The sequence below is a fragment of the Crocodylus porosus genome, unplaced genomic scaffold, assembly GCF_001723895.1.
Source record: "Crocodylus porosus isolate Cpor-Errol unplaced genomic scaffold, CroPor_comp1, whole genome shotgun sequence".
Classification (NCBI taxonomy): Eukaryota; Metazoa; Chordata; order Crocodylia; family Crocodylidae; genus Crocodylus; species Crocodylus porosus.
Window position 1 is genome coordinate 16,940,453 of NW_017728907.1, and position 13,544 is coordinate 16,953,996.

The following is a 13,544-nucleotide window of genomic DNA, read 5'->3' on the forward strand; positions in this document are numbered from 1 at the left end:
GAAGTCTCAGCTTCGCTCTAGCTTGGTGGGCTATTTGTCCACTAGTTAATCTGTACGGCACACTTGCACAGCTTCTGACTATCCACATCAGGAGGTGCACACAAACCTCACACCAAATTGGAATCAGCAGTTGGCTTATAACTGCATTTAGCAAGAGTACTTCCATGCTACATTGTATGATTGTTTTTGTTGCTTCTGATCAAACTTATGGAGAAAAGTGCACAACAATCATAATGCAAGGAGTAAACCATCCTTGTGCTATATCTGTTTTTAATGTTTCTCATTACAAATTTCAGCTGTCTTTAATAAGAAGGTAGCAATTCTGCATCAAAATAAAGCTGTCTCATACAGACTGGCTCAATGTATTCATGCTTTCTCCTGCCCCTTTCTCTGCCAACTGGCAATTGTCGGGGCCCTTAAGACTGAACTGTAGTGGGACCACTGCTTCTATTCCTTGCTATAACACCTATGCTGGACATAGAAGCAAAAACAATTTTGCTGTAATTCCTGGAAAGCATGAACTGGCCCCAGTCTGTTACTCTTTCTAACAAAGAAGTCCTGGTGGTGATTTACCACATAGCTCTCTGTATCCCAGACAACTGACCATGGTCAGCCAGGTGGCGGAAGACAATTCGACTAAGCCGCCAGCGCTGTTTCACACCTCGAGGACGGGATGTCAGGACACACCTATTCCGGATTCTCACAGGGCAGCTGTCCCGGGGCAGGGTAGCAATCTCTTTGTCAGCCATTTCCTGGAATAAAAGAACACAGCAAGGAGTTAAACCATATTTTGCCAAGGTTATTTTTAAGGGACATTAGGTGGTACTGAAAAAGGACATGACTGTCAGGTCTGAGGACTCCTAGTCACATAAGTGATGCTTCCTTGTTCATCTATCGCAGCTGCATTTATTGTACCATACTCCCTCAGTAAGAAAACAATGAGCCTTACAAACCTGCTAGCTTTTAAGCTTTGTTTTAAAATATAAATAAAACATCAGGCTAATCCTAAATATAGACAGCTGCCAAAAACAAGGTACTGAAAGCTGGGCTTCCTTGCTGTTTTGCCAGTTCCTGGCTAGTTTGAACCGGCATCTCCTGCCATAAATGCTAACTCTCAGAAACCAAGGAACTGACAGCTCAGCTGGTGGAGACAGCAACTTCCAAGCAGGAAGTTTTCCCCAAAGATTCAGACAAGTGCTTTTTTCTCTTCTCCTGGCACTTTCACCCTGTAGCAATTTCTGCAACAATGGTGACACCTGCTGGCTGTGATAGTTTTCAGACAAGCTGCACAAAGCAGTACTAAACAGCCTCAAATTGTGAAATTTCCCTGAAGGACCAAGTCCTGCAAAAACTCCTTTATATGAACTGAATCATGCAGACAGGTCTGTTGAAGATAATGGCGTTTCATATATTTAAAATTAAGCAGGTAAGTTTTTGTAGGCTCATACTCCTAATATGTAAGAAAAGGTCAGTACCAGGTTTGTTTAGGAACTTATAACTGGGGTGGGGGGCAGAAGACGACTGTGAACTGACTTCTCATGGGGAGGTGGCCATTAAACACATCTGTTAGTGGTAGTTATGGGAAGAAAAACTAGAGTCTTCCAAAACAACCTAGTATCTTAGTTCAATGTAACCCAGCAGAAAGCAGCCATTTTCTGATCAAGAGAATCCAGGTTTCCCATTTCCCACAGAAAAAATGGAGAAAACCACAGATTTCCTGGTTTTATCACAGAAAACACGGATTTTCTCTTTTAGCAAAGAAACCTACGGATTTCCCCCTTTGCAAAGAGGTCTGCAGGCTGGGAGAGTTCCAGAGGGGACTAGGTGGGGGCAGAACCTGCAGCTCTTAGTCAGTGGCAAGGCTTAGGTCAGGCTCACTTTCTTCCTGGAGCCTGTGAAGTGGTAAGTGGGGCTTGCAGGGGACTGGGAAGTTGTGGGGCAGCACTGGGGTGGAAGGTGGCTGGAGGCTGAGGGACTGGGGAGGTGTTGGGGAAATACATGGAGTGCCTAGCCAGCACCTCCATGTGCAGCTTCCCTTAAGGACTGCCAGAACCAGTTTGGTTTCACATGCTTCTGGCCAAGCACTCCAGCCACAAGGGAAGGCAAGGTGCTCCCGGCGCAGCTGCACTGTTCCCAGCTGTGCCAGGTCTTGCCTGAGAGGCGTGGGTCCCCCTTGCCTCACGGAGTGTGTGCAGTCACTGGGAGCCAGCCCCACGCAAAATCAGTAGCAGACAAGCAGCAGTGGGGGAGCTGGCTCAGTGCTCCTGCTGCAGCTGGCTTCTGTTGGGGGGCAGGGAACAGTGGACCAGAGTCCCTGGTCCCATAGCCCTGGCAGCTGGGGGGCCCCCTCAGGCAGGGCAAGGGGCATGAACAGGGCTGGGGAGGCTGTGGGGTAGAAGTGAGGGGCATCAGCAGGGCTGGCAGAGTGAGTGAATGTGCGTGTGGGGGGGTACTTTAATTTTAATAATAGATTTTGGAGTTTGTCAGAGAATTTGCAATTTTCTATCGTGGAAAACCAGGATTCCTGCTAATCAGTCTTTCAGGAGCACAGCACTGGCAAAGAAGTTTCAGTCGAGAGGGGTTTTTTATTTTTCTTTTTTCTTCCCTCCTCTGGTTGATAATGACTCTGAAAGGACAAGGCTCTGAAGGCAAGTTTCAATACCAGCTACAAGAAGTGACATGATCTTAAAACTGTGAATGACAAATGTGGGACTGGCCACATGGTCAGATCCCTACTTGAGTGGCTAAGGAGGTTCAGGTGCTGTAGCTGTGCAGATATCTTGTCCTCTACCTCCTAGGTCATAGTTCAGCAGGACCAGGCAGGTGGGGTCACTCTAACCTGAAGTTCTTTGGGCAAGATGGTGTTCTTCCGGAGGGCGTTGATCCGCAGCCTCTCATCTGCATACTCGTAAGCCATCTTCCTCCTTTTTGCATCACGTAGCATCCTCCAGTTCACAAAGTAACCACGCACCTGCCCTGTGCATGATAAGGGGAATATCTAACAAAGAAGAAATACAAAAATTAAAACATTTACAGCATCTGTTTGTGTTCTTCCTCCTCCCTTCAAGTATTTATTCCAAGGGACTGTTCTTTCTACCTGTCAGTCACTTCTTTCCCCAATTCCTCCAGTCCTCAATAGTAGTAACAAACCCACTCACCTCCAGGGACCACTCTGAGCTCCAGGATTAGTCTGCCTCCTGCACGCCTTCCCTCCCTTACACATTTTACCACTTACAAGCACCTGTGTCAAAGCCTTCATATCTGCTGTGATTTCAGGTGAGGCTTCACTGTAACACCGCTACTACTCAAGTGCTAATCCCGCTCGCGGACAGAAAAAACGAAGCATCTGCCGGCCTCCTCAGACCCTGAGCACAAAGTCAGGGCTCCCCCGGCTCCCACAGAGGTTTAATCCCCGGCAGAAGCGGGACGCAGCCCCGCTAAATAACCCCGTCGGCCTCGCTTCTAAGTGTCCTTCTCCTCGTCCCCGCTGGGGACTTCCTGCGCCTGAGCCGCTCCCCTGGTGCTGCCGGGAAGCCAAGCCTGCCCGCCCGCGCAGGGGCTGCTTCCCCGGCCTCAAACAGCCTCCAGTTTGTTATTTCTCTCCGCGACCCGGGGGAGCGGGGTCCAGCCCGGGCCGCCCCGGCAGCAGTGCCGCGGGTCCCGCGCTCTGACCTGCCGCGCCGCCCGCAGCGCCCATCCCAGCGCGACCGCCGCCATCTTGTAGCCGAGCAAAGCGCATGCGCCAGCGCGCCGCCACCGGAAGGCCTGGGGCCTGGAATGAGGGATTACTTTTCTCCCCCCTCCCCCACCTTGAAGCCCGTAGTGGTGGTGGTGGCACAAGCAGGAGCAAGCGTCGTTAGCTGTTTTCCCGTGTTCACCACGGGGCTGTCCACAGCTAGGTGCTGCGGAACAGAGAGGCTGTGGTGGGCAGCAGCCGAGATCCGGTGTCACCTCCGTGACGAGGCCCACGTGCTAGCCATGAAGGCCGGGACCTGCCTGTGGGGCTGGAGCCCCCTGGTCCGCGTGCCCGGCTCTCCCGGCCCTGCTCTGTAGCCGTGGCAGTGCTGCTGCCTTACCGTGTGCTGACCTGTCATATGTCCTCAGGGCTGCCCTTGCGTCTGCTGCTTGGAGCTGAGGGGGGATCTTGTGGCCTGTTATAAACTAGTCAGGGGGGACCAGCAGGCATTGGGGGAGTCACTGTTCCCCCGAGCACCACCAGGAGTGACCAGGAATAAGGGTCACAAGCTGGCAGAAAGTAGGTTTAGGTTAGATATCAGGAGGCGCTACTTCATGGTCAGGGCGGCTGGGGCCTGGAACCAACTTCCAAGAGAAGTGGTGCAGGCTCCTACCCTGGGGGTGCTTAAGAGGAGGTTAGATGAACATCTTGCTGGGGTCGTTTGACCCCAGCATTCATTCCTGCCATGGCAGGGGGTCAGACTAGATGATCTGCTCAGGTCCCTTCCGAGCCTAGAAACTATGAAACGACCTGAGTTCATGTCCACCTTGGTTCTCTGTGGAGAATATGAACATGCCAGAGCTGAGTTCGCTGCTCCTGTGTGACCTATGAGAGCTTGGAGGGTTGCACCATGTCAGCCTGGATTGCTCTCTCACTGTTTCTAAACTTGCCTGTTGCTCTCTCTCAGGCCTCCTCATGCACCCAGGCAGCAGATGTAACCCCTGCTGAAACCAGTTTGACTTTGATTTACATTTGTAACATGCAAAGCACTTTGTAGGAAGAGACTGAAAAGGTTTAAACGTTATTCCCTCTCTTGCTCTCTCTTGCTGCAAGAGAGAAGCTTTAACTGTGCTCAAGAGATATAAACTGTCCCTGACACTCAGTCAGATAAAAACCACACCAAAGCAGAAGCTACAGAGGAAAATGTTTATGGGTAACATATGTTGTTTGCAGGGAGATGGATAATTCCCTCAGGCTGTAACGTTGCTCAGTTTAGTGTATTGAAGGGTATTATGCCTTCCACTGAAGAATGCTGCACTGGTTGCTGTTGGAACCAAACTACCAGCCTGGATGGACCTTGAGGACCTTCTGCCACTCTTTTGCTTCAGGTTTAAGTCAGTTAAAACATGGGGATTCAAGCAGCAGAGGTGTAGCAGGGCAGCTCTGCACCTGGGCAGCCAGCCATGGCACATGGGACAGTAAAGGGTGCTGCCATGCCAATAATAATAGGTATTTTTCCATCCCCCCCACCCACAAAGGCAGTGCCTGAGGCTGCTGGGACTAACAGCGTAAAGGTGTAACAAGCATTGTTTTCTTTAGGGTCAAAGTTCTCAAAGACTGCAGGGACTTTAACTTAGAAGGATAGAAAACTAGGACTGGAAGTAACCTCATTTAGTTTAGTGCCCTGCACAAGGCAGGAGATCCCAGTGTCAAAAAAACCCCATGCCTGAAAAAAGTGGGTCAGTGCACGTGGCAGCAGCATGCACAGCCTGAAACTGGAACCTGGCTGGCTGGAGCCACACTCCAGCTGCCAGCCAGGCTGTGCATGTCAAACTGCTGCTGCTGGAACCCTGGAAAGCCCCCAGGACCCCTTGTAAGGCTGCTGGGGTCACCCTCCCCTACCCCAACTTGCTGCATGCCAGAACGTGCATGCACAAGCATTCCCCAGGAACAGGTAGCAATGACACAACTATGTGCCACTGTTATTTGTTCCTGGGGAAATACAAGTGCAGGTTCATCTGGACAGGTCCAGAGAGGATTAGATTGTGGAGGAAGACTTGAGTAATGGCTGGCTAGGTCTGCAGAGTGCATGGGCTTCTACAGAGTTGTTTTCCCTCAGAGGAATTTACCAGATAGGGAATGGGAAGAAAGTAGCAGTGACTCTGCCTTCTGTCCCTAGCAGGGCTGCAAAATACTCTTTCCCCCAAGCTATCTTATGACCTTCCAGGGCTTTCCCTGTGGCAGTGCCAATCCTGGGTAAGTTTCACCACTACTACTCCTGGCGTCATTTGGCTATACCTAGGCTTTCTACCAAAGAAGGTACATTTGTGGTTGACCATCAGTTGGAACTGGAGCAGATTGCTAGTGCAGACAAGGACAAAGAGGCTGGTAGTTGTAACTCTGCAGGGAGAGGGAGAGAAATCTGTGATTCCTTATATTCTTGTAGCTGCTTCCACAAGCAGGGAGAAAAGAGTTATGGGCTAGGCTTGATCCATTGTGAGTGAAGAGACTGGTCTTAGAGCTTATCACTACCAGAGCAACTGGTGTCCCATGCCACAGCTGAATGGAGACAGCTCCTGCTATCACTGGGAATAAAGCTGGTGGATCTTTTGCCCTTAAGTCTTTCCTTTTACAGTGAAACGCCATTTAAAGTGCTTTCCTGGAAGAATTAAACATAAACCATTCTAGAGGGTTAGTTACATTGTATAAGAACTTTATCCCAGTGCTGATGTCAGTTTGAGTAAGTACATCCCTCATTAGATTAAACTGGCAGCCTCTGAAAAACCTCAGGATAAATCTTTGTGCAGACCACAAGGAATTGATGTTGGGAGGGAAGAACTGGTACAAATGACAGGGGTAAAGTTCCAGCAGGAAAATCTGATGCAACCAAAGTGAAGTATACACCACAAAACGTGGACACTTTCCATTTGAGTCTGTCCTTACTGCATGTCCATAATTACTATGTAACAGGCTTATCTATCCATCTCTTCCTCAGCTTTCTTTTTCTGTCTCTCCTGAACTACTTTTCCATCTGTCTTACCTATTCCTAGATCTTACCCTCTTTTTTTCAGTAGCTAACTTATAGTGGCAACACCTTGCAGCTGTTCAGCTCAACAGTTTTGATTAACTGCATGAATTTTACATATATGAGTGACCCTCACTGGTAAAAAAATGATTGAGAAGTTCTTATTTGATGTGTTTTCTTTCTGTGTTATTAGTGCCTCATAAAAGTAACTGCTCTGTTGTACTAAGTAGGATCTCGACTGAGCAGAGTTAAAATAACTGTTCAGAAGTAAACTGAGTTGTGAGTTCCTGAAGTAAAATGAGTTTCAGACGGAACATTCATCACACTTTTAAGGTTAAACAAATCATCTGAATGAAACTAGAACTTCATATGGATCAGATGGAGCATCTAAAAAGTCTCACTTGTGAATTCAGCTCCTTTCATAGGTCTGTCACGTTGCCCTTTGTCTGTGTGAAAGGTTTTCTACTGAGATGTCTGGTATAATGCCTGAACAACAGGAAAAGGGTTCCTGCATATTACTTGAGATTTGCAGTTTTTTTCAGCACACAATTCAATCCTGGAGAAAAGTGCTAGATAACAGCAACAGAGACTGAAGTCTTGTTTATCCATACCACAATAAGTGACACAAACTTTCAAGAATGACTCAAGGCCATGAACACCAACTCTGTCCATGTCTTGGAACAACTGTTCATTAGATTTAAGACATCAGTTCAGTCTCCACAGACAATTCAGTCCTTGGTTTCCCTACTGACCAGGATACTAACTGTGGTCATGGTTCCTGCCATATGGACATATGTCACTATAAACTGAATTGAGATCACTAACTTATACCTTACAGACAACAGCGCTGCCAATTTTCAGTCAGGCTCACCAGAGATGGTTCTGACCACAGAGGTAAAAGGTTCAGGGCTCAGTCCTAGTGCAAAGACTTTACAATGCAAAGGGCTCAGGAGACTGACATCATAAAGCAGCTGAGGCTTGGAGCCCATACAGCTGCTCTTGCACCAGCTGAAGATTTCCTGTGTGGAAGGAATCTTCCAGTACATAAGTAGTGCAGAAGCAGTTTTGAATCTGCTAGTGAATGAAACCCTGGGTCTGGAATCCTTTTAGGGAGCATTATCATCTGCATAATAACCGAGTTATTTGGTATGCTCATGATTACCTTGAAGTCATATCCAGCACTTGGAAGACTTGCTGTGTGCAGGGCAGATCTCCGAGTTAACTATCAGAACCTTACAGGTGACTGAATGGCTGGCTGACAGATCTATAACACTTAGCACGCACATAATAATGTCTGACCCAGAGCACAGGACTGTTCAATATCCCCATAGTTAAGGTGAGAATGATTAGTTCAAGTCTGGAGCCCACTCTGAGCTAAGTTGGTCCTTCAGTATAAGTTAGGGATAGCTTGCACTGTACATTGTTCCAGCTTCCTGGGATTTCAAGAGGCTTTCATGGCAGAAGAAAATCACAAGGGCATGGAGACAATCTGCATGCTGTTCTCTAGACTCTGTCTTTTCAAACCAGCAAAGGACAAAGGCGGTGGCAAACTATATTATGGCAAATCTGCTTTAGCCTGCTGTGCTGCTGTTAGGGCCACACTGATGAAGTGTGGAAGCATAAAGTGGTGCATAGCACCAGAGGGTCTGGGCCATTGTCACCGTATCATGCACTGGGTGGGACACTGATTTACTGAGTGATTCACCCAAGGCAATGCTGGTTCTGTGTCAAAAGTTGGGCAAGAAAATAGATGCTCCTGGCTCTCTCAGTTCTCTGCTTAGAACGCTGGATCATATTGCTTCCTACTAAGCACTTCCTGATAGGAATGCAAAACAGGCAATACATAAAGGGCAAGAAAATGAAACCTCAACAATAACTATCCAAGGCAGCCTCTGGTTACAATCAGGGCTACATTTTGTATGGGAGGAAAGTGGTGTAATTCACTCCCTCAGAGGGTGCCTTTATATGTTGCATAAGCTCTTTGCCTCTTTTGCCCTCCTTTCTGTGCCCCCGCTCCTTCTGTGGTGTGTATCCAAAAGGCCTTTGGCCAGTATCAAGCTTGTCATTAGTTTGTGGGTTTGCCCTTTGTGAATAACAGTTGCCACACTCCACCCAAGAAAAGGGCAAAGTCCTGGAGGGTGGCTAATAAAGCTGGCAAGGGCTGTGTGGGATGCAGGCTTCATTTCAGAACAATTTTAGGAAATCTACTAATGATGATTAAAAAATGGAATTTTTAAATAAATTATATTTCTTATTTTGCAAAGGATTCTCAAAGTTTTTTACTTTGTGTGTGAAAAATGTGCCATTTTTCAATGCATGAAAGTGATGAAAAATATTATTGAAAATGTCATCTATGTTATAAGAATTGTTATAGAAATATGCAGTTTAGCAAAATCAGGTTGTAAACAAAATATTGTAATACAATTTTCAGTATAAATATGTATATATTTTAAAATATAAAATCATTAAAAGGGGCCATTTCAAATCCTTTGACATTAAAATAACTTCAAAGCAGTTTCCAATATGAATAAAAAACAGGCAGCAAATAAAAAAAGTAAGGAATAAATTTAAACCTCTGAATCTTAAACCTCAAAGTTTTGAAAATGTTAATGAAACTTCTTTTTATTTTATTTTTCAGCAAGCTCTAGCACTTCATAAGCAGAATAGGGCAGATTCTATGGAACTCTACCAGTTAATACATGGTTCTTTGCATGTGTTTAAGATTAATGGTTCCTTTACTTATATTTTGCTTTTCTTCAAGTGCCTGAAATTTGTTAGTGATGTGATAGGTTATTACAGTATTGTGATTTAACATTAACTGGGGTTTCTTTTATGTGTACCATAATCTTGTTTTGTATGTTGAAAAACTCACGCCTCCAGAAAATAAGTTTTAAAAGTGCTTATGGCTCTTCATAATATATTCTGTGATCTCTGCTTTTGCATTTGCAAAATTCTAGATGTCTGTCAGGTTTTAGTCACAAGTCTTGCTGCTGGACCTTCCTTCCTTCAGTGGTAGGCGGTGAAGAATTTTTCACTCTCTCTCTCTCCACTGTTGTTCATCCCTTAGGAAAATATTAGAAGGGAAACACCCAAGTGTCTCTATTGGCTCCTTTCATTTGGTCCAAAAGAGATTTAAACCCAGTGGGGACTGGTGGCATCAGCAGCTGAACTGGAAAGAGAAGAGCAGTGGTAGCTTTCAGCTTGCTCTTGCAAGTGACACCTGAATTAGAAGGGCCCTAAAGCAGAACACTAAAGACTATCCCAGAGGTAAGGGAGGCATTTATTTTTTCCAGTTTAATTTAGGACAAGCAACATAGATGAATGAAACATGAATTTTATTCTTTGTTTTTTCTATAGTGTCTTTCACTTAAGAACGTTAGAACACTTCCTATGCCCTAATGAAATAAGCCTTTCAACATACCTGTTGGTAAGTATTAGTATTATAATACATAGTTATAGGTGGTGGTTGGTAAGTACTACTTTATAATACATAGTTGAGAGAATAGTGGTGTTCTAAATGAAAAGGTTTAAACTGCACAGAGTGTATCTCTTCAAAGAATCATATCTTTAGTCTGACAACTTGTCTCCATTGATGTCCATTGGATTTTTGGCATTGAAGTCAATGAAACCAGGATTTTGTTACTAAACTAGTCTGTTTCACAATGAGTTCTGCTATTTCCAGATTTTATTTCAGATACTAATTTGTATGTCATTTTTATTGTTGTAAAGGCTTTTCCAATTGTCATGGACTCATGCTAGGGTTGTTTATTCATATTTACACATTAGAATTGTAGTGCAAGCTAAGTACTAGGAGGATCATTAAAATGACCTTTCACTTACAGCATGTGCATCACACCCCATGGGCATCAGTTCACACATTCCATAAAACAAAAATTTTTGAGCTCTTGATCTTTATGTAAAATTAAACACATTTTTGTATGAAAAGTACCGTTTTGATTTTAATAGTTATCTCAGAAAGATAAAATTCAGGAGATAAAATGAAAGAAAACAATTGAACGAGTCCAAGAATTACACAAATTATGAATTCAAAAAGTGACCTGTCTTAAAGCGAGGCCTAATTCTGTTATAAGCCAGTTTTCCACAAGTTAAAATACAGACCACATGCTGAGCAAATAATACAAGTATCTGGTTTGTTACTATCGGTATAAGAGAAAGAACCTGACCTTATACACTTTCTACAGAATGATTAATATGTTAATTAACTCAGTCAAGAAATAAAGAAGAGAAAGCAAAGATACTGACAGATTTTCAGAGAAAGAAAGGAAATTTAGACACACAGTAAAGCAAGCACATAATAATGTAGTCTTTGTAGGAGAGAGAACACATGTGAAGAAATAATACATGAAAGATAAATAGAAAGGAAAGGCCAAAAGCACAAATACTTACCTGGCTAGTTTTCATTTCATATTCTAATAACTGTTTGGAATCTTCTTAAATGTCTATAGATTTAAGCAGAGTGTGGGGAAGCTGTGAGTGATATTCTTGAGAAAAGGCAATGGCACTTCTGCATAAGAAGAAATCTTGCTGGTTTGTACTAACAGCCAAAGTGGAACATGGTTGGCTTATGCTGTAGCCACAATGACCCATTTCTTTGGGACCCAATATATGATCTGTGTTTCACTAAAGTAAGAGTTATTCACACACATGTAGCTCACAGAGGAAAATATAATTGTTAGGAGCAGCTTTGTAAAGGAAATGGCTTGGAAATAGTTGCAAAGCCCCAGTACAAAAAGTAAAGACAGGAATTCAACCATTTGAATTAAATTACATTTATGGAACTTTTGTAAAATTAGTACTTTGTCTCTGAAGTCAACCTGGCTGAGCGCCCTGCTAGACTGGGCAAGACACAAGTAACTATAGTAGGAGGCAACTGGCAGGGAGATGGACTAGGATGCTGAAAAAGTGACTAGGTATTTTCCATATCCAGATTCTGTGAAATTTTCTCACCTTTTGTGCACCCAGGGAAACTTGTGAGCTGGTAGTGAATGTAGAAAGCCTTCAGAAATGACCTCTGCTTTTCACTGTTATTGGCTTCTGTTAAAAAACTTTTTAATTGGTAAAAAGTTTGTTAGAGTATTGAGAGACGTAACAGACTAGATTCTGCTCTTATTTACACTGGGATAAGTCAGGAGTAACTTAATCAATCTCCATGCAGATACTTCAAATCTACTCTTGCATAACTGAGAGCAGGTTTTGCCATGTAGTTCTGAAGACATGTTTATTTCCTTCCTGAAAGTTGCTATTATTGCACACCACCCTGCTTCAGAGTTATTAATCTCTGTGGTCTTAATACTGCAAATGTTTCTATAGCTGATATCTATAATTATCTATTATGGACACTAGTGGAAACTAATGGAACATTTTGTATTCATTAACACTTGAGTCTCTAGCACACTACGCCAACCTTCCTGGGGGCCTTGGCAGCTACGGTGTTAATTTATTTTCATAATGTTGCTTGCACATAGTGATAGCTTTTCAGACACTACAGCCAAACTAGCCCAGAAAAGAGACCTTTTAGGTGCTCTTTCTCATATCTGCCATTCCCTTCTTTGTCAAGAAACCTTCCAGACCTGTCTACAATCTCCCTTGAGACTGCTTGAGAAGCAGCCTCAATATCCCAGGCCAGTTTCATTCTGGACTTAGCATGGGAACTGTTTTCCTTGGCATTAGCACAATACCCTGATTTTTATGGAGTCACATTCTTAGCCTTCACCTCTTTTCTATCTGCCTCACGGCCATTTTCCCTCAGCCATTTATTAGAACCAGCTCTTTGGCTCTAGTATGATACTGTATGTACACAGTCACCCCCTGTAAGAACATCATTCTTTTTACAGCTTGTCTTAATCACTTTGTCTCAGCTTCCTTTAGCTAAATGTCTCAAGGTACAGACAGACGTAGAGCTCCCTGTTGTAACTCATGGTGCTTTGTAGGAACCACCATCAGTTACAATGATTCCCTGGACTGGAAGAAGTTTGCTGTTGGGTCCCAGGGGTTGGGGAATCCCAGCTGCTGTTTAGAGCAGCTGTGAGCCCAGATATGCTTTACCCTAGCAACACCCCTCCCCCCTTTCTAGCTCTGGCAGTGTTTTCAGAATGGGAGGGGGGAAACAGAGTGGAGCAAGCTCATTTTAGGGGTTCCTCAGCTGGGACCTAAGGGTGGGGTGGATGGTTTGGAGTCCCCCCCCCTTGGGGAGGGGGGCTTCAATAAACCCTACCCACCCTCCAGTGCTGGCTGAAAAAGCCTGGGACTGAACTCCCTCTGCTCCCTCCCTATCCCCTCCCCTTCTGAAAACACTGCTGGGGCTGGGAGATGGTGCAAACAGAAGTTTCTGAAGATGCTCTGTTTTGAAGCATCTTCATCTAACCCTCATGCAATGAGGATTTAGAAAAGCACTCTGCAGCCATGCACGTCTGTTTAGTCATGGCTCTAGAGCACTTTCAGGGGCCAGATCAAGTGAAAATTGTCACTTCTCTGTGTGCCTTCAAAGACAGAGATGTGCTCCCTGGGTAGAGGAGAGCCAACCACAGACATTAATCTAGGTCCTCCATTTCTGTCCTGGAGTCAGAGCTTCTATTTACTTCCATTCTCTGCAATCTTGGAGAAGTCTCTGACTCTGGACTTTCCTTCTCCTCCCTTACCTCTTATTGAGAGTTTTTGTGTTAGAGTAAATAACATGTCTTAGGCCATGGACTGACATAATATTTGATATGCCTTTGAAGCACTCCAAACATAAGTGACTTGGATGAGGGGGTAGAAAGCACCCTGTTCAAGTTTGCTGATGACACTAAGATGTGGGGGGATGTGGGTGCACTAGAAGGGTGC

General features: G+C 44.7%; 2 protein-coding genes across 4 annotated transcripts in view; one reads left to right on the top strand and one right to left on the bottom strand.

Annotated features, from left to right (window-relative positions):
• Positions 1–236: 236 nt before the first annotated feature.
• On the bottom strand, positions 237–3,758 carry MRPS14 (mitochondrial ribosomal protein S14). The gene is made up of 3 exons (XM_019530879.1): positions 3,673–3,758; positions 2,840–2,998; positions 237–752 (listed from the first exon to the last, which is right to left on the bottom strand). The coding sequence occupies exons 1-3, from the start codon at positions 3,715–3,717 to the stop codon at positions 570–572; spliced, it is 387 nt and encodes a 128-aa protein (XP_019386424.1). The 5' UTR covers positions 3,718–3,758; the 3' UTR covers positions 237–569.
• Positions 3,759–9,807: 6,049 nt separating this feature from the next.
• Positions 9,808–13,544, top strand: part of TNN (tenascin N) — a 45,190-nt gene continuing 41,453 nt past the window's right edge. For 2 of the 3 annotated variants that reach the window (XM_019530880.1, XM_019530881.1), the window contains exons 1-2: positions 9,809–9,968; positions 10,059–10,128. The gene's annotated coding sequence lies outside the window, so the exon portion shown is untranslated. Of the gene's footprint in view, positions 9,969–10,058; positions 10,129–13,544 lie in introns of all 3 variants that reach the window. The other variant, XM_019530882.1, reaches the window with a different exon arrangement.

Coding starts and splice junctions, on each gene's coding strand:
- MRPS14 (XM_019530879.1), bottom strand. CDS start 3,717: ATGGCGGCGGTCGCGCTGGGATGGGCGCTGCGGGCGGCGCGGCAG. Junction 2,999..3,672: donor CGCTGCGGGCGGCGCGGCAG/GTCAGAGCGCGG, acceptor CTTCTTTGTTAG/ATATTCCCCTTATCATGCAC. Junction 753..2,839: donor TCTTGCCCAAAGAACTTCAG/GTTAGAGTGACC, acceptor CTTTTATTCCAG/GAAATGGCTGACAAAGAGAT.